The sequence below is a fragment of the Haliaeetus albicilla genome, chromosome 19 (genome assembly GCF_947461875.1).
Source record: "Haliaeetus albicilla chromosome 19, bHalAlb1.1, whole genome shotgun sequence".
Lineage (NCBI taxonomy): Eukaryota > Metazoa > Chordata > Aves > Accipitriformes > Accipitridae > Haliaeetus > Haliaeetus albicilla.
In genome coordinates this window covers 8493026-8519637 of record NC_091501.1, presented here as the reverse complement: position 1 = coordinate 8519637, position 26612 = coordinate 8493026, and the positions used below count along the sequence as shown (strand labels likewise).

General features: G+C 41.5%; 1 protein-coding gene across 1 annotated transcript; it reads left to right on the top strand.

Annotated features, from left to right (window-relative positions):
* The first annotated feature begins 1683 nt into the window (after nucleotides 1-1683).
* MKRN1 (makorin ring finger protein 1) lies at nucleotides 1684-24662 on the top strand. Its single transcript, XM_069807529.1, has 8 exons — nucleotides 1684-1948; nucleotides 9784-9912; nucleotides 14515-14741; nucleotides 20271-20497; nucleotides 20987-21201; nucleotides 21909-22019; nucleotides 22473-22611; nucleotides 23053-24662. The coding sequence occupies exons 1-8, from the start codon at nucleotides 1776-1778 to the stop codon at nucleotides 23263-23265; spliced, it is 1434 nt and encodes a 477-aa protein (XP_069663630.1). The 5' UTR covers nucleotides 1684-1775; the 3' UTR covers nucleotides 23266-24662.
* The last annotated feature ends 1950 nt before the right edge of the window (nucleotides 24663-26612 follow it).

The following is a 26612-nucleotide window of genomic DNA, read 5'->3' as shown; positions in this document are numbered from 1 at the left end:
TCCAATGGTTCAAAAAAACCTTTCCAGATTATCTTAATGGCTTGGTGATAAAGTATTTGATTAATTTCTTTTTTTCCTAATACGAAGTATTTTTTTCTCCAGCTATTTCTAACAGAACTTAAGACTGAGCATACAAACCTCGTGTGGTTTTTGAACTTCTTACGTTTCAGTGTTGGAATCAGGTGTGGAAAACGCTTCCTTTTTTTAATATGAACTTTTTAAAAACAGCTTCCTGATTCTAACAGGTAAGTTTTCCATTGAACATCCTGGCTTTCTCATAATATGGATTTGTGGAACCAAATTTACAAACTATCCGGCATTGAACACTGTGCTGCTGATCTCAGGAGGGAGTCTATCAATGCTGCATAGAAAGCCTAGATCGAGGTCTTTATCTGATTCCAGCTCCGTATCTTGGGTGAAGGTTGGTCTTATACAACCAACTATGTTAATTCCCAAGAATTAAAAGTCTCTGTGCCCCAACCTCTGTCCACCAAATCCTGTGAAGTTCAGCTTTTGGCCATCTTTTTTTCTGACGCCTACCTTTACCTTGGTTTGAAGTCTGTTACAATCTGTATGTATACTTCACTGCCTTTTACTTTAGAGTTCTGTTTGCCCAGGTCACAGCACTGCATACTCCAGAAGGCGCCAGCAAGTGCATTCACATTACTTCATTTCTCAGGTCATTCGAGGGCACTTAAGTCATTGTTTCAAGGCAACCTGGAAAGAGATTTACCTCTTCTGACCTCTCTAGTGCACTTCCTCAAGTCCTGCCATCTCGGGATGGTGTCCTACTGTCTACTTTTAGAACAAAGTCTTAATTTCAGTATCTTCTGAAGTGACTGGCAACTTAAATATATTTGATTTTTTAATACATTTTGAAATAGATATGCAAAATATCAGTAACACTGCACTGACAGACTTCTCCCTTCACCTTGCCCCTGCATCCCTGCTTCTCACTCTGTCTTTTCAGGCCGTGTCTAGTACTTGGCTTAAGACTCTTGGCAGTAGGAAGACAAGGGCATGATGCAGAGCAGGCAAAGTTTCACGAGCAGGATTTATTATGGCAGAAGGATGTCGTGTTTCAGCAGCACCGAGCTCTCCGGTGGCCTAGTGCCAGTTTTCGGTCAGGGCTTTCGGGGTGCCACCGGCTCGCTTTGCTCCCCACCCCCTCCCTGCCCGCAGCCGGCGCCACGTTGCCGTTCCGTGTCCTCCCCTCCAGAGCAAGGCCCGTTTCCCGCCCCTGACTAAGCCGGCCCAACCGGCGCAGCCCAGGCCGGCAGCTGGGCGTCTCTGAGGGCCCCACCCCGTCAGGCGAGCGCTGCCGCTCCTCGGGGCTGACTGTGGGGCGAGGCGGCCTCCGAGGCCCGGTCTGCCGGGCTCCGCCTGGGCCCGGTCCCCGCGGTGCGGCCCAGCTGCCCTTCCCCGGGCCGCGACCGAAGGCCCCGGCCCGCCGTTACGTCGCTGAGGCCGCGCGGGGACAACGGCCAGCGCCGCGCGGCGGTAACGCCCGGCGCCCTCCCCCACCCGGCACGTTCCCGCCTGGACGTTCCCCTCCACCAATCGGAGCCGCTTGTTCGGCTGGGGAGGGGCGGAGGGGAGGGGCGGAGCCGGCGCGCGCCTTCAGGCACCGCACTTGCCCGTTGGCCGCCCGGCCCGCGCTCCTCCCCACCGCCGCCGCCGCCGCCCGGCTGCGCTCCGTCCGCCCGCCCGCCCGGCCGGCCGGAAGGATGTGCTCCCGGAAGTTCCGGTGCTGCCGCTGAGTGGGATAAACAGTAATGGCGGAGGCGGTGGCTCTGGGAACAACGGCGGGCGCCGCGGCGGCGGCGGCAGCGGCCCTGGGAACATCCGCCGTCGCGGGAGCGACGGCCGCGGCCTTCGACTTCGCAGCCGTGCCGCCACCCGTCGTGGGGCCGGGAGGAGGCGGCTGGACCAAGCAGGTCACTTGCAGGTATGCGCTGTCGGCAGCCGGGGTGGGGGGGTTGGGGGGGGGTGGCGGTCGTGGCCGCGGTCGCGACCGTCCCTGTCCCCTCCCCCCCCCCCCCCCGCGCGGCGGCGGCGGCGGCCGTTTCCCTCAGCGCCGCTCCCTCAGCCCTCCCCTCCCCCCACGGTCACGTACGCGCGGCCGCAGCGCCCCCTTCCCCCCCCCACCCCCCCGGCCCGCCCCGCCCCGCCCGGCGCCCCGGGGGAGGCCTGCGGCAAACTGCGCAGCTGGCCGGGCCGGGCCGCGCCGCGCCCTGCGGCGGCTCCGGGCGGAAACCGGCCGCGGCGGCGGGACTTGTGGGGGATGTAGTGTGGCGGCGACGGCGGCGGCGGCCCATTGCCGGAAGTACCGGCTGGCGTCGAGCGCGCTGCGGGCCTAGTCTGCCCGAGCCGCGGGCGGGGGCGGCGCGGGCTGCGGCCTTTCTTCTCGGCCTTGCCTTACGGGAGGGTGTTCCCTGCGGCTCCGCCGTGCGAATCGCGTGTGGCTACCGTCCCCTCGCCTTCCCGGAGGGGTCGGAAGCCTCGCTGGCTCCTTATGAGGTGCCGTGGGCCACTTTTTATTGTGTGAAAATATGCCCGCAGTGGCCGGTGTGAAGGAGACTGTAGAAGGGAAGTCCTGTAACCGCGTTCCAGAAAATGCGATAGAGCAGGAAATACCAAACTGTTTTAAGTTCTTGCCCGTTTGAATCAAAATTTTAAAATGGAAACGGATTCGTGATTGATATAGCAAGAATTACTTATTAAACCAGAGAATGGGAATAAGTCATGATAGGCTGCAAAATGTGAGGAGTGCTGCTGCTTGAGTTACGTTAAGATTCCGTATGCTGCGTCATTTTCTATTTGTATTTTCCTTTAAACTGTATTTCTGATAAATCTTTTATATGGGGTTATGCAAATCACACTGCATGTTGTAAAGCTTGCCAGATGGACTATTTTTAAATTTACACTGCTGCTCTGTTTGCAGGCTGAAAGGAATATAAACCAGTTTTGTGAATGTAGAAAGATATTACTTTATATGAAAGCAAGTGGTAATCCAAGATTAGCATTAAGGAGCACCTGATCCTTTTTTTTTTTCAATGATTATTTTTATTTTTTTATTTAAATAAAATCGTAAATTACGTTTAACCTGAATGTGCTTCTGAGCAAATACTTTTCAAGTCACTTGGAAGCAAAAAGGAACATCCCTTGGGCAGAAAGGGAAGAGGCTCTAGATCTTGATGTGAGCTCCGTCTCTCTTCTGGGTATTTTTCCCTTTGTGCCAATTGCAGATTGAAATAGCAGTATTAAGAAACGCTGCTTGCCTTTCACAGGGATCTTCCTTGCTGTGTCTCTCTTTTGTGCTGTTAAGTATACCCTGCAGTATTTAACACGTTCCTGTTAACTGTTGATCACTGTTTATTTTGGTTAATGCACTGTTAACGTGTCCATTTGAGAAGCGCTGTTTCTCAGCTCTCTCCCAGTACTTCTGCATACAAAGAGTCTTGCCTATGAATAACCGGGTTAATATTTGATGCATGGCAGTTAAACGTAGGCCAGTGACGAGGAAATGACCGGGTGTGATGCTTAGCTCGGCTTTTGAGTGAGCTGCAAGGGGATAGGTTAGTGCTCCCTCTGTGCAGATTGCCTCGTAATTTCTGAAAATCGAAAGGCTCAATTAGGTGAAATGGATTGGTGAGATCTCTCTCCCTCCCTCTTCCCCCCCCCCCCCCCCCCCTTCAGGTAACAGGCACAATAAATCAATTTATTGAAGGCTGTGACTGTTGTAGTACAGAAGCAGTCGAGTTCATCAGTGCCATGCAGTGCAGTGAGTCTGTCTAACGAGCATATTTATTTACAAACACAGGACTAGTGGGAAGTTAAAGCTACTTTTTTGTAAGGGTTAATGTGCTTTAATGTGAGCTTAAACAACGAGATCTGGGCTTTAGACCTAATGAACCTCTCCATTCTTTGTTCTTTTTGACAAATCCTACTAGTTATCCCATTACTTGCTTGCTTATTGTTTATTTTTACTTGGCCATTCAAGTTGTAGACAGAGTAGCTTTCCTCAGACTTGAAAGTGAAATTAACAATTCTGACTTGAGCTTCTGGGGATGTGTGATAAGAGTTTTGTTTTTCTAAGTTTGGTTTCAATAGGATGTATTCCTATTCAAGAAAATAATATTTCATACTATTAAATCTTGTTTTACCTTCGTAAATGAGCTTGAGGTTTTAACTGTGAGATGAAGGGGTTGAATTTTGAAATGCAGAGTTTTAATGTGATAGGTAGAGCAGTTTCTGTTTTGAGTAACAGAGCACAATTCTATTCATTTATAGGCTTTATTTGCTTGAACCTTCATATAGGTGACAGTAAATGCTGCCTGAAAAACTGGGAGATAGTAGTCCCTTCAGTATAAAGACTTAGCACTTCATGGCTGGTGAAGGAATACTGCTGTTTTATCAGAACTGATAGTTTTAGAATTGGTAGAATAAGTTCTTGCTGCTCCTTCGAATACCTGATATGATAAATTGGTTGGTTAATGAGTTTTATTATGCCAGTGTGATATCCTTGGGATGGATGATTGATACCTCAGAGTGAGAGACACAACGACTAAGATGAAGGACTTTGATTTCTCCTAGACGTCTAGTTTTGCAGATGTTACCCTTCTGCTTTTCTTGCATCTAAATTTCAGAAGTCTCAGGGTGAAATGTAGGAATTCATCATGTTCTTTAAGAGACAATCAAAAATAATTTTCATACATCGCTTCTATGGTTTAGCAGTTTTTAATGCTTTTGTGGTGTGTAATGTATAATCTTTTAATCTGGAATAAACAGCAGGGGAATAAAACTGTAACTCTTAACTACTTTTTATTTAATGTTCTGATCCTTTTGTTATTGATATGTTTGAAATAAGAGAAAGAATGATGTTCTTGCCAAGTTTCTCTGTCCTTCCAGGTTCAGATGGATATGTAGTTTTATTGAGAAGTAGTATAACCAACATTGTTTTCCAAAGACTTGACACTGTTAGCTCTAGATACTTGTGTTTTCCAGATGTCATGCAATAATAGTTCAGGTCATCAAGTTGATGTAAATAGATTACATTTCATTCGTTTGTTTAATAACTGAACATAAATAAAACCCTTAGCAACTAATTGGTGTATTTTGAGAGTTGTCTGTGTGTTTGTATCTTTGCTGCTCTTTCTGAAAAGAAAGACTTAGCAGTCTTTCAATGTGAGGAATCTGAATCCATGAAGTATGCCTCCTTCATTCAGTGGAGCACTAGTGATAAGGTGTGGAGTGCAAACTTCTTAACAGCCTGCTTGTATTGCCCCTTTCTTAGCTGCTCTGTTCTGGATTCCCCACTAGCTTCGTGCTGAAGGAGGTTATGGAGAAGAAGGGACAAGGCGATAAATGCTATTAAGACCTACTTTTTTTCTTTTCCTTTTTTTTTAAGGTTACTAACTCATGTAGAATTTCATCAGCCGCTCACGTGGCTGAACGCCCACGTGCTGTGCTAGAACAGGGTGCCTGGCCTCTTCTCTGGGAATTGTCAGTCTCTGTATGGCACCTGAAGAAGCTAATGACTGCAGTTGGCTATTATCCTCAGGTTCCCTGTCTGCCAGTCATGGCAATGTCTCAATTTTTGAAGGAGGCCTGTCGCTGGGTGTGATATTCTAATTCAGCAAAACCAGTAGTTAAATAAACAAAGTGGGGTTACCTGAAAGCAGAATTAAGTGGCCTTGAAGTAGAGAAAAAACCACACCTGAATAAGCAAACCCATTGCAAGCTTCAAAAGCTATGGAAAGAAGTATTGCATATTGATTTCACTAATAGGATTACAGGGGTAAAGACTTAATAAGAAGTACTAGCTTCTTTCAGATGCTTCCATGTTCAGGATTTTAGACTGCAGTTATGTGTTTAACACTGCAGTGTCCTTTTGATAAAGGCATTGCACGTTCTTTTTCTGTAGCTTATGGAAAGTAATAGAAGTAATATTATTCTAGCAATGGAAGACAATCTTCAGTAGATTATTACACTTTAAAGCATCATGGAAATCAAGGTCGTTGAAACCTGGATAAACTTGAAAATTTTAAGTATTCTAGTAAATCTATTGTAGCACTTGTAACATCTGACCTCTCTCCAGTGGTTGGAATTCCAGGGAGTGGGAGACATGATCTGCTTTATGGCCTTGGGCAAGTGTTTCTTCTATACAGTTCCGAAAAATGCCCACTGGATCTTGTCTACAACTTGAGACTTTTGGATGTGCAAAGCCTGATTTCTGTGACTTTAAGTACCCTGTGAAAATCAGGATGTGCTATTTTGATCAAGGCATCCGTAACTAGACATGAGTTGAAATGTTTTTCAGTGATAAAATGCCAGTGCAGGCAACTACTACTTCTCTGTGGTTTTTCTGTGTGTTGGGATCACTCATGTTTTGTACAGTCATGCAGTGAACCGAACTGGGGAGTTGATCCGGGTTTGGACCCCAATGAGTTTTCTGGTCTGGTTCCCCATGCAGCCTCACCAAATTATGCTAGTATATCTGAATAGGGAAGATGGAGAGGGTTGCTGCCAGGGTAAGTGCTTTTTTTGGATGACAGCATCATAGATGCTCAGAGAAAATCCAGCTACATACTTGTCTTGATCCAGTTTTTCAGATGAAATTTAATGTATTCTCTGGGTACTTGACAGAATGCAAATTTCAGATATCCCTCTACATGTCACTGAGTGAGGCAGATAACTCGTGTATTTCTCAGTTTTCAAGGATCCTTTTTTCCTGTAATCAGAAACAAGAGGCTGGTATTGCTGTTGTGTAAAGCTACGGTTAAATTGAATACTTTGTGTGTGTAAAGATACTCTCCAACAGAAGTTTTGTTACCTTTCACCAAAAGTAATGCACTCTGTTTATTTTTTGATATTACCAAAGCATATTTTAGTCAAACACAGCAATTGCATGTGTGAAATCTTAAATTCTTTGTGACCTAAAAGTAAAAAACCCTACCTCTTGTCGACGTGGGGGGAGTTGGTATAATCCTTAGAGAAACACATTTTTCTCTCCTCCCACCCCAGCATTCTTGTTCAGATGAGGCAGAGCTTGCCGTGTAGGATTGCAGGCCTTTAAAAGTAATGTGTGAATTAAATTGAGCTTATGAGTGTTTCAGGTTTGGTTTTTTTCCCCTTATAGCCTACCATCTTAATGTAATAAATTGTGACAACTTTCAGAATTATGCAGAAGCTGTATTTGCAGAGGATTTTCTAACATAAGCTGGGAAAGGAGGAGTGGGACTTGGAGCCCTATTTCCTCTGTCTAACAAGCAGTGGGAGAGCCCAATTTTGAGGCTTATGTGTTCAGCATAAGTTATGTTGACCAGGTACTTACTGATGAAAGTCCTCACTTCAGGCTAATGCCTTTCTCTTAGTCGCTTATTTCAGCCATAGTGGTGTCCCAACGCTTTGTTGGCTTAAGTAGCAGCGTGGCTGCGCAGTGGGGCTGAACAGTGATCTGATCTAGATTAAAAATAACGATGGGGGCAGCAAAAGGAATGTCAGGTTACATCTGAAGCTCCGTTCCCTGATCTGAGTCAGCAAGTGGCTATGAAATTGCATGCCCCAGCAGGTGGGGGAAGCAATGCTGTGTGGAAATAAGCAAAGGGTGGAGATAACAGTTGTTAACAAGAACAAACGTTTAACAACCCGAATTGTTTTTTACCTTATTGGTGTGTGACTCTTGCTTCTTAAAAGCAAGCCAGAAATTCCAGTTATGTTCTGGTTCCACGAGTTCGTGGGTTGTTCCATGTTTTTTGGCTTTGAGGTGGGTTTGTTTGTGGGTGGGTTGTGGTGGTGTGTTGGTGGGGGGGTGTGGGTGGTGGGTTTTTGGTGGTGGGTTTTTTTTCCTGCTTTTTTTTTTTGTTCACAGTAGAGAGTGCTGTTTATGGAGTGTGGGGGTTTTTTGTTTTGTTTTTGTTACATCCTATTCCTGGTGTGTGCTGGCATAGCTGTTCGTGCAGCCACCTGGCAAACCTGACTAGGGTACTTGTCTCTCTGGGGAGAATATCCTGCAGAGCCTCATCTTGGTCTTATACCACTTTTATGTAGGACCACATTTCTTGCCCGGTTACTATGCAGCTATGGTGTACAGACAGGTGATTGTTTTGAGTGTGAATTGCAGCCTGATGGCAAGTGTCAGCTGGTGGTTTATAAAACCGCTTTAGTTTTGGGGGTGTGTGTGTGTGTGTTTGTTTGGTTTTTTTGTTGTTCTTAGTACTTTGAATATACCACTGGTTTTGCACATGGAAGGTTATCAGCCGTCTTAAGACTTGCCTCAGGTTTTAATAGATCCCTAGTACTGGGTTACAAATGTAGGTCTGCTTATGTCGTTTGGTGAATCATTCACTTCGATTTATCTGACATCTTAAAAATACAGCAGACTAAGTACCTATGCAGAAGTTCATGCAATTCAATGAGTTGACACCTTTTAAGTCTAGGAATATTGACTTGAACATGCTGTTTTGTGAAGAGCTATCCTAATCTTAGTTTGGGCTGCTGAAAGATGATCCTTCTGTCTCTTGTGCTGGCTGTACTGCTGTGTGGCTGCACAGTCAGCTGGTCGGATGACCTGGTTCTTCTGGCTGCGTAGGTGGGGTAGTACCAATGCGAAAGTGTGTAACAGAACGAGGGCAGGACTGCCCCTTTCAGCAGCGGGATAGGTTTAGAAGGGTATAATCTGCATCTCAACCTTCCCTGAAGTGACGTTTTATACGCAAGTGAAGAATTTGTATGAGACCTCAATCCTAACAAATCTTTATTGTTTACCAGGTCCTGATATTTCCAATGAGTTCAGAGTTTGCTACTTGGTATCTGGGGCCACTGCTTCTCTTTGTAAACTGAAGTGTTGGTAAACATGTTGATGGATTCAGTTCTTACATAGTGGTTAGTTTTGTTTTGGTGTTGGTTTTTTTTGTTTGGTTGGTTTTTTTCCTTGGCTAGTACTTCTATGTTGATTGGCAAAGATGTATTTTCAATTGTAGTTTTGATGTGAGCATACCGAGTCTGAATAGTTACAGTACTTTAAAGAAGCTTGTGTCTTCTAGGTTTAAATTTCAACTAAATGGAAAGTCACTGTTCGGTTTTCTTGAATAGCTGAATTTGAGGATGCTCAATTAACCTCGTGTTATATGACATGCTGAAATTCAGTAAACTGCCCTCAAAAGCTTTGAAACTCCACTCAGTTCTTCCAATATAAGCAGCACAGTACTGAAGCAGGGTGCTTCTACTGAGTGTTTGGCTCCTATGGCAAAAACTAATGTGTATGTTTTGTCAAATGCAGTTATCCATCATAAACATGTTTTGCATTCTTGGAGAGGAAATTACTTTTGATTGAACTATTTACAAATTCAAAATAGATTTAAGCCCTCAGGAAAATTGTTTAGGGTGTGGCTGATTTTGATTTTTGGGTTCAGTGGTGGGCTTCTCTAAAGTTTTTGTTGGTGTCAGAACACAGGAGCTACAAGTAAAATTTTGTCCCCATCTACTTTGTCCAAGACTCTTCCTTCTCTGTGTCATAGCCCAGGATAAAGTTTGCTTCACACGTTTTTTTTCAGGCATGTGTAAGCATAAGTCCCTAAATGTGCAGTGCAGTTCACTGGAACAGTTAAGGCTTCATCTTCTCTCAGATGTAATTTGTATGTTTATACTGGGACATGGTCCCATGAGTTGTTAGTGGTGTTCTTAATTCAGCATAGCTTGATTTATAGAATAATTTGTCATTCAGATACTTTTACAGCCTCGGTGCCTCTCCTTAATTCACAGTAATCTTCTGTCTTGCAGATATTTCATGCATGGAGTTTGCAAGGAAGGAGACAACTGTCGCTACTCCCATGACCTCTCCACTAGTCAGTCTGCCATGGTGTGCAGGTATTATCAGCGAGGATGCTGTGCTTACGGAGATCGTTGCAGGTAAAGAAATGCATTTGACCATCTTGTAGGGGAGTAATTTCACTCTTAAGTCCCCGAGTAGAGAGCTCACAGAAAGGCAATAAATCTTAAAGTGTTTTCCTCTTTCACAGCAACTTCAGAAATCTGTAAAAATAGCTTCTTTTCACAAACTGCCTTCTCTTGCTAAATACTGTGGTGTTTGCTTTGCTATGGAAATAAATAGCAAAGGCAAGACGAGATGAAAACTGGTAAAAATGCTAGTTGTCAGGGCGTGGGGGATTTTTTGTTTGTTAATAAGAAGAGTATATAAATTAATTTGAATGTAGTCTCAGATTTCAACTAGCTGAACTGATGTAACTGAGTTACATTTGTTGAGTGGTCATAAAAGCCTGAACAGGTAAGGTTTTTTGTTTGTTGTTTTGTTTTTTTTTTTTTTTTTCTGATTGTATGTGTCTCTTCAGGAATTGCTACTCTGACACTTGAACTGCCAGTTTGGAAAAGTAACTTGAGTGTAGTCATGTAGGTTCTAAAATACTGCCTGTACAAAATGGCCCTACATTATGAAAACATAATATGACTTAACCTATACCCCTGAAATTAATAAGAAGTGTGAAGAAAGGAAACTGGTGCTTTCCTAGTGTAGCAAAGCTTTACAAAGGCTTAGGGATGTTTGCATCATCCTAAGTTCACTTTATTAAAATTTATCAGGAGTTTTAACATTCTCTCTTGTTGCAGCTCTAATGCATGATGAAATATTTGCATGGTGACTTCATATGGTAGTTCATAGTTAGCTTTATTTTCGTGTTTAATATATGGTTACTATGTATAAGAAAGATAACAAAAATAAGTGTCTCTGTAGCCTTGTATGTGCCAATGTTGCTTTCTTGACCATGTAGATCAGTGGTCCCCAAACTTTTGATCGCGCACCCCATCAGTGAAAAATTTTTGAGCAGCCCCTCGATGTATATATATTTATAGATTATATATATACTACTGTGCTAATACATTATGTACAATATAAAACATACAACAAAAATCAGAATTTTAAGAAGGATGTAATAAAGATGAAATAAACAATGCTTTATAAATATTTTAAGTCCAAAACAATTTTTGCTCTCACTAAAAGCATTATTAGTAACAATATTTTTTTACTGACACTAATGTTGATTGAATATGCTTCATTATTTTTTGAAATCTTAGTTTAACATTTTGTAATATGGCGATTTGAGTTCAGTTTATTTCAGTACTTAGTTTTAATGGCTGTCATAGCTGAAAAAGATCTTTCACAAAGATATGTAGATCCAAAAGGAAGAAGTGTTTTGTTGGCTGTGTTTACTAATGCGTGATACCCATTTTTCAATCCTATGTACCAAATGTGCAAAGACTTTTTGTTAAAATTTGGTTAGTAAATTTCCATCTTCGCCTGATGTCAATCAGCTGTTCTTGCAGACTAATTGGAAGGTGTTGCATTTTTATATTTTTAACAAATGGGTCCAAAACCCACTGAAACTCTTTGTTTGGAAGATTTTTTTTTAAACATGTTAGAGAATTCTGTTTCCATCCAGGTTTTTTAAGTGTACAAGCTATTAGAGTTTTTTTATAGTTGACACGCATAATTTTTGGCAACAAAATTGCATAATGGTGGAAATGTTTCAGAACAGCCATTTTCAAAATGTTGTCTCCATGCCTAAAGTTTCTTTCAAAAAGCAGTTACTTGTTCTTAAAGCATTGGCTTTACTTTGAAGGGACAGATTGAGTGTGTTTATTTTTTTGAGAATATGTGCTAGGTAGCATACTACTGACAGTGACTTGTCATCACAGAAGTGGTCAGCAAATTTGGAACACTTGTCTCTTTGTGAAAGAAAAATGCATAACTCAGCTTTGGCAACTTTTAAGCGCTTTACCACAAGATCACCAGCAAACCTCTGTGTATAGAAGATTTTCGTGGTTGCTCTCTATCTCATAACAAAGTGTTGTAAAGATTGGATTATTTAAAGGTCTTGGTTTTTTAAAAATTAACTATATTGATGACATTCTGTAGCACTTTGTGCACTTCTGGCTCCATCTTTGCTGCAATATCTTGCCTGTGAACCATGCAGTAAATGAATTTCTAGTGTGGTGCTATCTCTTGTAACCTTACCCTGGACCTTTTTTTTTTTTTTTTTTTTTTTGGTTGTAGTCAAAGCAGCAGCTCCATCAGTGGTTACACTTGGTTACAGTTTTTCCATAAAACATTGTTTTTATTAAAGAAATAACTTACTGTTGAGAGTACATCTCCTCCAGTACATCTTTTTTTTTTTTTTAATTAAAGAAGTCATTTGTTGAGAATGTATCTCTTCCAGTACATCTTTTCTTTAGTGGCTCACAAAAAGTAGTTCTTCATGTATTTCATTATTGAAACAGAATGTAGCAAATGTCATAAGCTGAGACATGTTAGAAATACCTGTACTTTCATCCAACCATACAGCAAATTTCCCACACTGCGAAATTTGTTCTAATGCTTGTTTCTTCACATCTTCAGCAGTGTTTTCTACGTGTTTCCCAACAGTATTTGCTGACAAAGGACTGTGTTTTACTTTGTCACCATATTGTTTTCCATGCATTATTTCAGTCATTTTTACCACAGCAGGAAGAACAAGTGGTCCAATGGTACGTAGCTTTTTGTCTTTTACTATTATATAAGAAGCCTCAAAAGAGGCTTCTAAACATTTATTGTGAAGTTTTGTAAAGTACTAGATTGAGTATCGCATGACTTGAAACATCTCTGAAAAAACTGTAGAGATTTGTCTTCATGTTCTGAAACTGTAGATTTTAAATGTCTTGCTAACTGTGATGGCTTCATACCACAATAGACGCTGAGGGCAAGGTTCACCATTAATAATAGTGGATGTAAATCCATATTTCAAGTAGTTGTCTCGGTAATCTCGATTTACTTATTCCCCCCCTGCCAAGTTCTTTCAGATCTGATTAGGCTGGCATTGTCTTTACCTTGTAATGAAGAGCTCGTGGTAGGAGTAGGAGAAGTGTTAGTTCTGACATTTCCTTGTTGTTTGGTTGTGCTCACATTATCAGTGTTGTCATCAGTCCACAGTTTATTTGCAGGAATCTTTTTAAGCCACTTGTTTGTTTTGCCAGTTAATTTAGGTAAAACAGGATAATATAATCTGTCAGTCCATTTAATTGGGCACAAACAAACTGCAATGTTTTGAAATATGCTGAAAGTGAGTGAACAAGTGAGGGTGCCACTGTCAACCCCGCTGCGTGGTGGAACACCTGCTCCTCCTTGAGGACACCTCGCGCATACCATATGTGGGACCCTCTGACATACAGACCGAGTGAGGACATCACTGTCAATCTGTGTGTTAAATATTAGTAAAACTTAATTCTTGTGGTTTTTAGAAAAAGGAAGTATGACAAGAAGTTCTAGTATTTTGTTCTTGCACCCCAGTGGATTGTCTTGCGCACCCCTTGGGGTGCATGCATACCACTTGGAGACCACTGGTGTAGAAGTCTGAAGTTTTGACTTTTAAATTTGTGCTTCATAGCTTCCTTAGGAGTTCAAAGCTGACATTTGGTTGGGAGCATCTCTTTAATATGCAAGAACCGTGAGACTTTGTTGTTTTCAGTCTGACGCAAGGTAAATGAATCACAGTTGCTTAAAAGTTTTGTATGATCTCCAAAAATTCCTTCCCTTTATTCTTGAAATTAGTCGGCAGATATCTAAGACTTAAAAGGTACACATGTAATTTATTTTCCCACGTAGTCTACTAGTTGCTGGAAGACAGATTTTTGAGGGAAATGGTGCTTTCCTGTTGCTAGTGGGATCAAAGGTAGGACTCAAAGTGTTCTAAGCATCATTTTCCACCGTAAGTTGAAAGAGGCATTAGGAATAAGTAAAATTCAACATAAAATCCGAATGAGGCAAGATGCTCAGATACAGAAAAGAATCACTTATTTTGGTGGGGATCTCTGGAGCCATGCTGAAGGCAGAGCCAGCCTAGGTCAGGTTGCTCAAAGGTATTGTCCAGTCACGTTCTGATTATCTGCAAGGATGAAGATCATGCAGCCTCTCTGGGCACCTATTCCAGTGTTTGACTGCCCTCACAGTGAATTTTTTTCCTAACACCTAATTGTAACTTCTCATTTTGGACTTTTGTCTACTGGCTGTCATTGCTGCACCTTTGACAAGACTCTGGCTGCATCTTTCGTGTGGCTTCCTACGAGGTAGTTGAAGACAGCAATATCTGCCCCTAGTCTTCTCTTTTTAAAGCTGAATGAACTAATTTATTTCATTCAGTAATACTGCACATGCATAATAGGTATGTGACCAGTTTTGGACATAATTGAAGTTCATTCTATGTAAGTTAAGTAAAAATTGTGCATGCTGCTCAGTTTCCCCCAAAATCATGGATTACCTTCCGTTTCCTTAAGCAGTGCTGACATTACAGAAGTGGAAGCGCGTCTCTATAAAGGGTCATTAGTGGCTTTTTCTTTCAAGCCATTTCTAGGTCCTCCTTCAGAATAGTGTGCTTACATATTAATCAGTTTATTTCCAATACCTTGGGCTGCTTTATGGAGGTATCTTTTTGTGAAGAGTTGACATGATGTGTCTTAACTGTTTAGATATGAACATACCAAGCCACTGAAAGAGGAAGAAGTGACTGATGTGAATCCAGATGCAGAAGTTTATCCCTCAGTATCCTCAGACTTCGCATCACTCCCTGAAACGGTTGAAGAAATTATTGCTGAGATAGAAGATGAAAATATAGATCTGGCAGCTGCTGGAGTAGGTGCTGAAGACTGGGTGAACGCTGTAGAGTTTGTCCCTGGGCAGCCATACTGTGGACGTGGTAAGCTGATCATGGGATAACAGTAAATTTCTGTCATGGGTCAAGAATTTGTATGTAGTCTGTTTATTTTAATGTTTTTGGTTTTGTTGAGTACAGCTATTCATATTTATTTATCACTTCATGCGATCTGTCCTTACCTTATGTTTAAATTTTCTGATGTTAGTAGTCGGACCATTCCACGTCAGTTACTAACTACTGCTGTCCTGATGTTCTGAAACCAGGTATACTTAAAGACAGTCTCTGCATAACTGGCCCCTTCTTGTTGTGGCTCTGAATGACTTGGAGAATCTCCTTCTTTGAAGTTTAGTTTGCATATGTGATGGGAGAAGAAAATACTGGCGATGCAATTAATATCACTACTCTGGAAAGATAATCTGCTGCCGTTGTTTTGGGTTTTTCTTGCAGTCTCTTAAAGGTTTTTTTGGTGGAGATACGGATTACTGTAGAATGAATGGAAGCCTAATGCTTGCTTTCATGAATCCCATGGCAATTCAGACCAGAAGCTGAAAATCATTTATTTTAGTTGCCTTTCTGAGACTTGACTTTCTGTTACTGTGACAGGTCATGTTGAGAATGAGATTGAAGAAGCTCATCGTATGGACCAGACTGTTTAAGTAGCATACTTGTCATCTGCTTTCCCTGCAGAAAGATAGCCCAAGGGCTTAAAATTTAAGTGAAGAGTAGGCTGAAGGTGTTTACTTTAGCATAATTTCTAATATTTGGCTCTCTAAAACTGAAGGCTTATGGCCATGAGTACTCAAATAATTGTTTGATTCCAAAATAGACACCTTGCATCCAGAAAATTTTGAAGTTGTCATACAGTGCTCAGATTATACTTTTTGTCTCCACAGCACTACTCAGAGTCTCAGATCTGAAAAGAGAATTACCTTCTCAATGTTACAGGGTGCTGCTGGAGCCTGCTCTGATCTGATTTGAGGAAGGGTGAAGAGGAAAGGAATGGTCAAGTGACGTTAACATTTTGGTAGTGTCGTTGAGAAGTTTGATATGGAATTGTTTGGTGAATCTGTGACTTGGGTATAGTCCAAAGGAATGAAAACTTGTCTTCTACCTGTTAATATGTCACCTTACTGTCATAAAAGATACAGCTTCTGTGTTTGAGATAGAGGATCCCCTTTTTTAAATATATTTAATCAGAATAGAATAATTTAGATTGGAAGGGACCTCTAGTTTTCATCTAGTTCATTTCCTGCTCAAAGGAGGGCCTGCTATGTCAGGTTGCCAGGGGCTTTGTTTATTTCAGTCTCTGTCCTCAGACATGTTCAAAATGCCGTAACCTTTTGGCAGCTTTTGCAGTGTTTGACTTCTTCCACAAGGAAAAACTCTTTCCTAGTATGTGATTGGATTTTTTTTCCCTGCCTTCTGTCTCTTGTCATGTGCACACCTGAGAAGAGTCTGGCTTTGTGTTGTTTGTTGGTTGGGTTTTTTTTCCTTTCCATTAAGTAGTTGAAGATAGCAATAAGATCGCTTCTTAAGCTGAACTAGTCCAGTTTCCTCAGTCTGTCTTCATGGGCTTCAGCCCCCTTAATGTCTGCGTGGCCCTCCACTGGAAGCATTTCATTGCTAGTTTGAACAGCCAGAGATCTTTTAAATACACCTACTCCTTACAGGAGAGCTGGTGCTTTCTCCTAAATTCCTGAAGCATAAGAGCATTTCATTATACCTTTAACTCAGTTTTACTGAAGCAGTTCCTTTTTCTAGGGGGTCAGGCTTATTTTTTGTGGAAACTTGTGGCTGCCACAGATTAAGTTAAGTGACATTCTCTTCTCTTAATCTTGTTTGAAATTCTCTGTTTTATATCCTTTGAAATTTGATGTATTTTAATGTACAAACAGAGTCGGCTGTTTCTGTTCTGAACAGCGCTACATGATGCTAATTCCCATGGTGACTTCTTAAAAGCTGCATTTTGAAAACTTCATTTTTCTGGAGCCATTGTCTTTATTAAGCTATAAAAAAATGAAGCACCTTGCTGTAGTGATCACGAACATGTGTGCATGGTTCCATGGTATATGCTTTAAAGCCTTACAGATTATTCTTGTCAAATGCCTGGAGAAATGTACAGGTACTTGGAAATTTTAAAATGGATCCTATTTCTCAAGATCAGCTAGAAGCCTGTGTGTTTTGTCTTGCAAATGCTGAAGATTCAGGGTTGGCAGCTTAACCATGTGTAGCTTGGGCTATAATGCTCATCTTTTACTATGAGACAAGACATTCTGCTAATGCGGATGATTCTCTGATTTGGGACTAGACCTGACATCTTGAAGATGACCTCAAGGCCTAGCAAAGAAAATACTGGTGATTCTTCAGATATTCACTTGTTTGATCTACAGCTGCACCACATTTCTGTATGTGTTTTGCTGCTGCTGCTGCTAGATGTTCTGGAATAATTGAGGGAGAGTGGAAAGGCAGAAATACAGGAAACACTCTGAGTTGGGTGGCTGTTTCCTGCTGCTACAAGATGAATGTATTTGATGCTACAAAGTGTGTCCTGGAGTGAAAGCACGTGGTGTGTGAATTGAAGGTAATGAACTAGTTTTTTCACTTGTATGAATTTAACCCTGTTGACTGTGAAATGGCAATGAGAAGATAGGGATTGGGTCCACCTACTGGAGAATAGTGGTTTTGAAAACTGCAGACAGAATTGTAGAGAGTAAATGTTGCTCTATGAGGGATGTTTGATTCGGAACTACTGAGGCAATGATGTCTTGTGAGTTTGTCTAATTTTGCTTTCAAAGAGGTAGCAAAACTGTAGCAGATACAGTGCAGTAGATACAGGAGGTATGCATGCAGGGCTCTAGGTTATGGAAGCTAAGATATTCAGAAGTGAAAATACTAATTAATTTTTATTTCATAGAAATACAACTCTTGCTGAGGGGAAGTGCTGGGACAGCATGGAAGACTGGGACTGGAAACCTAATGTCACTTTTAGCATGTTTTTCCCTCTCCAACCCTCTCATAATGTAGAAGTACCCAGAGCCATTATTAAAGACTGACATTCATAGATCTGTATCTTCTTATCTAGATGTCTAGTCACTAAGAACTGGTTGTACTTTTTTGTGCAAGCATGGTATTGTGGACTGGGCTGGAATTTAGTAGCTGTACTGTGCTTGTTGACATAAGTAGTTGTTGTTGGTGGTGGCTTGTTTGTTTAAAGTAACAACTCTATACTTGTTTTGTGCCAAGATGTGAAATTCTGCTCTCTCCTTTCACGGACCAGCATAATAAATAAATGGGTTTCTAAGTCAGTCTCTGGAGGGGTAAGACTTCAAAGCCTTTATTCTCAAAGAACCTCAAGTAATAGAGTGCTTTTGGGGTTTTTTTTGTTTCTGTTTTTTTTTTTTAAACAAATAAAATCCTTTTGAATAAAATTTTGACAAAAAATACCCTTGAGAGGAGTGCAGGTGACTGGAAATTTTTTCTGTTAGGAGCTTCAGATGTGCCTCTTCTTTCAAAGAATGCATTTTCCAGGGATATAGGATTGCCTTAAGTAAAGATCATCTTCCCAGCCCCATTAAAAGAAGTACTTTATCACTTGATTCCTTTGAAACTCAGCTGCATTTGTCTAGTAGGCTTCTGCCCATCCATGCTATGATCTACTAAACTCTCCTTCCTCAGTAAGGGTCAAACAAGATGTCAGAAGTCATGTGAAGCAACTAGGTAAAAAATCTGTAACAACGTTAACTAGAAAAAACACTGGCAAAAATGACAGTTGAGGGAATAGAAACTGATTGGTAGTTGTGATTTTTGTTACTTCTGTTGGAAGTGGAGACCGTGGATTTCAAAAGGGGGGGTGGGGGTGGAAATTTCCATTAATAAATACAAATTTTCATATTATGTTCAGCTACTCAGAAGAGTAGGTGGAGCCTACTATATGGTTACTTCTTACTTTTCATGGTGCCAGTTTACTAGAACTCATGGGGAAGAAGGGATAATGAAGCTTTTTTGGTTGGAAATCTCTTACTGAAAAATGAGCAGGTTGACAGTTGACTTGCTACTCTGTCACTCACTTGCTTTTTGAAAAGTATGTTTCTAGCAAACAGACTGATCCAAGATCAGTGTGAGTGACCTCTAACGTCAGAGATGGTTCAAGAAGCAGACTTGAACTTACTTTGAGAGCCAATATTTTCCTATGCTAATCTTCAATATTTGCTTATGCCCCAAAACTGTGAGCTCTGAGGGACCCGCTTTTTCTTTGCATGTCCAGAATCTAACAGGCTGATACTTGCTTATTGTATCTCTTTGCTCCATGGGGATGAAAACTGAGTGTGCAGCCTCTGATTTTTTTTTTTTGAGAAGGAGTCTGTCCTTTACTTTTACTGATCCAAGTATGCCTTTGATACTTTTTGCTTACTACTCCAAATCTAGTGCTCAAACACCTTATGACAGTTACACTTTCTTATAGCCTAGATGACTTTTTAGTCTTGTAACAGCTACTGGTTATGTAAACGAAGTCCAGTTGCTGTTCTTCCTGGTGTTTAATCTGAATATAGTAATGCTTTCTTGTCCTCCTGTGTTTATTATGTCTTCAGTTTCAAACTGACTGCTTTTGTCTTATAACTTAGTTTATCATCCTACTTATGTAATTATCTCAAAAGGCTGTTTGGCTTGTGGTGACACAGACAAGCGTATGTTCAAGAGGTACAGGGAGAAGTGTTAGGCAGTAGCTGTCTAAGTGGGGAGGAGAAATGATACAGATTTCGGTTCAGTTTAGAATTAGGTAAGGGAGTTTACTTAAGGATTTTGCAAAACTGATGGCTAACTTAGAATGCAATGAAAATATTCTGAATTTCAGTTTCTTAAAGCTAGGTTTACATGTCTGACTGACACCAGATATCTGTTTAGGATAGGCATTTTGGCAAATAACTGGAATCAAGTTATTTTGGTGAGAGGTGTGGACCCAGCTTTTGTGTCTGTCATGGAGATGCATGGGAGTCTAGAAGTGAAAGTCTGTTGTCCAGGCTGAACAACAACATGCTAATTAACCTGCACATAAGGAACTGCTGGTGTGGTGTTTCCATACTGGTGTTTTGTTATGCTGGATATACCTTTTATTGCTTCAGCTGTGTAATTTGTGGGAAAAAGCCTGTTGACTTTAGCTGATCTGAAATTGATTCTCAAAGCAGTGATAGATTTGTAACCGTATTTAACTGTTGCTGAACCAGTTTTTATAAAAATGTACTTAAGCTGCTGAGGATTAGTGAGATTTTTTCCAGTGCAGACTTAGGCTGTAAACAGATCTGAATCTGGCCACTGAAACCTTGATAGCTTTAGTCTTGTCTGGGTTGAAGGATGAAGAAATTGGTCATGCTTTCTTGAGTGGAAAAATAACTGTTACTTCAGGTTGAGGGTATGTGAAACTTGGACTGAAATGAACCTTGGTTGTTTTTATTATTCTCTCTGGATAACTTGAGCAGGGTTACCCAAAGATTACTTTGCATTAAAACAGTGTATTCTTGCTCCCAGTGCTTTCAGTCTGAATTTATTGCTTACTGTCCTTAATTTTGTTTCCAGCTGCTCCTTCCTGCATTGAAGCACCCTTGCAGGAAATGGTGATTGAGGAAGAATATGAAAAGCAGCAAGTAGATGTGGAGATAAAGAAGGAGCTGTGCCCCTATGCTGCAGTAGGAGAATGTCGTTATGGAGAAAACTGCGTGTATATTCATGGGGATGTGTGTGATATGTGTGGACTGCAGGTCTTGCATCCAATTGATGCTGCACAGAGGTCCGAGCACATAAAGGTAAGCAAACAACTGTCTGGTGTTAAACAGCTCTAAGTTATTGCTTCCTAGCTCCCCACAATCACTTGTCACTAGTTTCCTTTCATTTGAAGGTGCATGCAGGTCAGGCAGTGAATGAAATTCCTGTTGTAAATTGGACTGTTTCCTGTCAGGGCCATATTTAAAAGCAGCTGGGTTTCCTTATCTGTGCTGGGAGAGCAGTCTGCTTAAAGATACTAAAGCTTTGTTCTTTGCCTAGTAAAACTGGATGGTCTTTTAGATTGCCTTTCTCATGTTTAAAAGCAATGTCTGAAGAAAGGAATTTGAACTCCGTATTGATTGTTCCCCTCCATCTGAGCAAGTTTGGTTTTTTGGATAAAGATTTTTCAGCTTAATCATACTCCATTCATTATGCAAAACAGCAGAGTAAAACTGAGCTTGAAAACCTGCTTAGAGTTCACCAGGTGACCAGTTGTCTCTGGAGTCGTTTTCTTTGTCTCTCCTTTTCAGTCTTGCATTGAAGCTCACGAGAAGGACATGGAGCTTTCATTTGCCGTCCAGCGTAGTAAAGACATGGTGTGCGGGATATGCATGGAGGTGGTGTATGAAAAAGCTAATCCTAGTGAGCGCCGCTTTGGGATCCTCTCCAACTGCAGCCACACTTACTGTCTCAAGTGCATCCGCAAGTGGAGGAGTGCTAAGCAATTTGAGAGCAAGATTATAAAGTGAGGCACTTTCCCATTTCGATTGTGCTTTGTTACTGTGGAAGAACTTAGTAACTTGTGACAACTTGCAACAGACTTCCAGATGCAGACTGCACAGAGACTGCATTAAATGCATACTAACTTTAGTTTGGAAGTGAAATAATTGTTAGGGATAACATGTACACTCTGATTTGGTTAATATGGATTAAGTTTGCAAAACTCAATTAATGGTAGAAAATAACTTTCATTTATTTAGTAGCATGTTGTCCAGTGGTTACTGTTTGTGTCTTGGACACCCAGCCAGGAATTAGAAAACAGATTAACCAGTTCAGAATGTATGCTTCTTAATTCATTACCGCCCTAGTTCATTAATCAGTTGACAAAACATTTTTCCATTGAAAGGCTGTTTTAAAAAAACAAAGTTCCAATCAAATAAATACAGAAATCAAACGAAAATAAATTTATTTAATTGTAAAGAAAAAGGAGTCTGTGTGAAGTGTTTTTTCGAGCTTTTCTGAGACAAGCTGACCAGCTGCCATTGCCATTGAGTTCTTGGAGAGTTTAGGTTATCTTCATGTGTAAGAGAGAGTCTAGATTGAAAAGCTCATACAGCAAGTGTGTGGGTACAATACATCTTTAAAGATGGATATATATGCCATGACTTGTAATTTAGGAGAGCGAGCGCCCTGTAATGTGGAATTTTGCAGCACAGTCTGTTCATTCCCCAGGTCCTGCCCAGAATGTCGGATCACATCTAACTTTGTCATTCCAAGTGAGTACTGGGTGGAGGAGAAGGAAGAGAAGCAGAAACTCATTCAGAAATACAAGGAGGCAATGAGGTATGAGCACTGCAGCCTTTTGTCAAGTTGAGACTGCAGAGATAAAGGCACACCTGGAGAAGAAGGGTGTTGATGTAAAGCCCTCTCACACCTCCTTTCCACCACCACGTGTGGAGTGCGTCCTTGCCTATCTGCCCACAGATGCATGCAACCGCACAGTCGCAAAGCTATTCCTATGTTCTTTGACCTCAATCTTTCCCTTCTATAAGCAAAACGCTGGTGGTGTAGCCATAAGGTAGTACAAGCTTGTGCACTGCGAGCCATCAGTGTCCCTATGCATGCATCGACCCACACACATTGTGTAATACATCATTTCTGCACGTCGGTGTTATACTGACAAAATACCTTCAGCTCCAAATGGTACCTGAGATCATTTTGGACTACAGGTAAATGCAATTCTGAAGTCTGGTTGGGGTCTGCTGTGAGTAAGGGTTGCGATATTTTCCTTTCCAGCAACAAGCCATGCAGGTATTTTGATGAAGGCCGTGGGAGCTGTCCATTTGGAGGGAACTGTTTTTACAAACATGCCTATCCTGACGGCCGCCGAGAGGAGCCACAGAGACCCAAAGTGGGAACATCAAGTAGATACCGGGTCAGTGCTGCTGTTTTTTGTCCTTTCTATACAGAGAGAGTGCAAGAGGAGTGTGTGTTAATTCAGCTGCTTTGAGAAGAGGACAGGGAAATGTTGACACTTCTTTTTTTTTTTTTTTTTTTTTTACTTCTGATAGACCTCTGTAATGGTGAATTTGAAGGAGGCTGTAGTCTAAAGTTTGTGAATGCTGGAGGTCAAGATGGAAAGAGTGAATTTTAAAAACTTTCCTAGTACACCAACATACTGAAGTAGAAATGTTGGGTAGCATTAATAGGGGTGTATAAGGGTAAATTCTACTGGAGGTCAGTGTCTCCCTGAAAGAGAAACATGGTTTCTTGTATGTCAGGCAGTATGCTGGGGGCTGAACCTTGTCAGCCTCTGGGAAGCCTCCTACCTTGTATCACTTGGTCACCTGGGGAAATGTTTGTGTTCCACTTGCAGGCCCAGCGGAGGAATCGGTTCTGGGAGTTCATTGAGGAGCGAGAGAATGGTGATCCATTTGAGACCGACGAGGATGAGGTGGTGACCTTTGAGCTTGGTGAGATGTTGCTTATGCTGTTGGCAGCAGGAGGTGACGATGAGCTAACAGATTCCGAGGACGAGTGGGACTTGTTTCATGATGAGCTGGAAGATTACTATGACTTGGATCTATAGCACCTGTCAGTGGAGTGTGGACTGTCATCTTGGCTTCAGGCAGTAGCTATTACCTGTGGTGTTGTGGCAGTGCCTGTGTTTCTCCTAGGCAGGCCAATCAATTCCAGGTGCTGTTGTAATAACTTTTACCCAGGGTCTGTCTCTTCCCATCCCCTCCCACCCCAGGAGTGTTGTTTTTCCTCTGTTTAAACAAATAACAAGAAATAAATCTTAAAAATGTTAGTTTTTGTAAAAATGAATTTAACTGTCAAACAGTTAGCTTAGGTTTGTTGCTTCATCTGTGTACCCAACAGAGTTCACCCAGTTCCAGGGTTAAAGTGTTTACAGGACTTCCACACTCATTTTGAAGAGCCCAGATACAAAAATGAGCAGTGGCCATGCAGTGGGGATGTAAATTGGCTGATGGCCTTTCTTCTGTCTTTGTACCAATATTTCTGACTTGAGGCCAGATACAAATATTCTCTTTCTGGCATCAGCTCTGTTCCAGCCCCCTCATGTACACATCTTCATTTGTGATTTTGGTCTCTTGTTTACTTGCACATTACTATTACTACTGTGTAACCAGAACCAGGTGTGAACGTTCTGGGTTTTTACTGTGTTTAGCATGAAAGGAAAATGTCTTTGTGAAAGGAGAACTCTCTATGTGTATATACAGATAAATGTAGAGTTGGACCTCAAGGATGGGGAGACTCTGTGTAAGTTAAAAATAACAAAACCATCTTTCATCCCCTCTTGGTGCATGAAGTCTAGCCTCCAATTGGACATGAAACTGGTTTAGTGGTCTCAGCCCAGTCTGCGGCAGTGATCTTAACTATCGCTTAACTTAATAGATGGCACTCCCTAATACACCAGCTCTCTTTCATGCGTATGATTAGGGTTGTCCAGGAGCAGAAATCCAGTTAGCCAAGGTGGGGTCAGAGGAACACCAGAGAGGCCCCTTTAGCTTTATCGCTCTGTAAGTTTTAGAACTTGGTGTAACCACTTAAGCCGTGAGCTTCACTAGGGAATTGCTGTGCCTGTCAGCTGGTTTGAGGTACACGTGCCTCTCAGCATCTGAGTTGGGCAGGTTGCCTGGTAAAGCTGTTCAGTTTATGTGCGTTACTGCTTACAAAGGCAGTCATGCAGTTTCTGGCTGTAATTTGCATTGAGAAATTACTTTGCCACCAAAGCCCCAGCACAGGAATTTTAACCTTGCATTACATTATTGCTGTTTTTTATTGACTCGTGGATGCCCCGTGATCTGTTCTCCTGCTGCTCTTGTCCCCTAGACTGCCTCTCCTTTCACTTTTAAATGGAATGAGAAATTGTTCTGAGGTCTATAACGTATTGTTTTGCAGCTGCCTTTTGTAAGAAGCACTTTTCCCAAATAAAAAAAAATCAAAAAAATTAAACAAGAAGTCTGTCTGTTCTTTTAAGTTTGAAGCTTCTGTGTTTCAGCTTGATTGATTATTTTTGTGTGTATTTCTGTAAGTATAAAGGCATTTATGTCACTTATTCTTAACTCCTGCAGAATCGTTTCACACTAATACGGAATTTTAACTTGGTTATAACCTTTCCGGCAAAGAGCCTGTAATGTAAGGAACACATTCTGAACAGAGCTGAGACAGTTGAACTGTTGAAGGAATATATGGGGCCATTAGTGGGAACAGACATGGCTTGCTTTCTCAGAAGTAAGTTGTGCACTATGGTATTAATTTTATTTGTTCAGGACAAAGTCAGTTGCAGTACATATTGTATTGATAGTTTCCTGTCATAATGCTGTTTGGACAGCAAGTCCAAGCATTGCTACAGGCCACTTCCTGAGAATTGACATGCTGCTTTAAGCCTGTGTGTTTAGAAAGAGGCATTCTTCTGCAGAAAAATTTGGCAGTAAACTACTAGAAACATATTCAGATGCTGAGGGATATGACTGAAAAGTTTAACTGAACAGTCTAAACCCATCTTTGGGTTGGTTTGGTTGTTTTTTTTCCAGACGCAAGTAGCAGCGGGAGAAAAGGATTTGAATGTAACTTGTGCAAATGACATTTAAAACTGACAGGGAGAAACAGAAAAAATGAAAAGCGTTGAAGTAGAGCTAGCTTTTTGTCCCCTACACAGTGAACGTAAGTTGTTAATATCTTATTGGAAGGTTGCATTCAAACATAAGTTTCACAAAGATGTGTTCTGGTAAGATGGAAAAAGGTAATAAATTTGCCAGCCAGAGCACGTGCATCAGCTTTCCTTCCTTCATAAGGGGTCATAAATGTCACGCTTACTTTTTGCGGGGGTGTACATGCGGCACAATGGTGGATGCTGCTGCTTCTAAACCTACTTCTGCATGTGTTAGAGGAAGCTGAGAATATGCAAGTAAGTGACTTGCTTTGGTGGAGGCTGTTCTGTCTAGCTACAAAGTGACTGATGTATTCAAGTGTGACAAGTAGTTTCTGTTGATGTCTTGCTTTGAAGAGATGTGGTTCTTGTTCTGTAAGTTAAAGAACTGCATGTATTTGTCATCAAGCAGTACTGCTGTGTGTCACTTGCTGGTGGTAGGCCTGTTTCTAAGCTTGCTGTTGAACTATGATTTCCACATCCCCCACCCCAAACTGGAATGACTGAAAAGAGTAGGGCCTTTGAAATGAGTGAAGTATGTTAGTAGGCTGCTATGTTTTTCCTCTGTAAGAACAGGAATAAATTCAGTAGATTTAAATGTAAAAATATGGGGGGTGATGACTTAGACTGTGCTACGTTTTCTTTAAGCAAATACTCAAGGTACAGAAACTGAAGAGGCCAATGAGAGTAGTGTCAAGATGAAAAAGGTATAAAGACTCCATAGACTCCCACCAGCAAAATCTTTTTTTCTGAAGGCTGTTGTTTTGAAATTGACACAGGCTCTTGCTTTAAGTGCCTTGACTTTACTCCCTATGCAAGAATATATACATATGGTTTGATATAAAATTTTGCATCTTGTGGTAAGTGCAAAATAAGTGTCTGCTGCCCATTCTAATTGGTCTGAATGTGATCATACAAGCAAAGAGTGCTTCTTGCTACCTCTGTTGCTTTTGTTCAAATCTTGATAGGACAGCTCTTTCCCAATGGTAACCCAAGGTGTATTGTAATCTTGCTGAGGGGATGCCTGGTTCATTTAATGAAATACAAGTAACTCTTTCCTGCTACAGCAGGTACAAAATAGATTTCTGTTTGGAGGATACTGTGAGGTATGAGGTGTCTCAAGCTTGGAACAAAACTTGCATAGGTGGAATTATTAACGTTGCAGCAGCGTAAAATGAGGGAATTCATGTGGACAGAGATACAGTACAGGACTGCGCTGTTGGGATCAGGTTGCTACAAAGTCAGTTTTACTCTGGTGC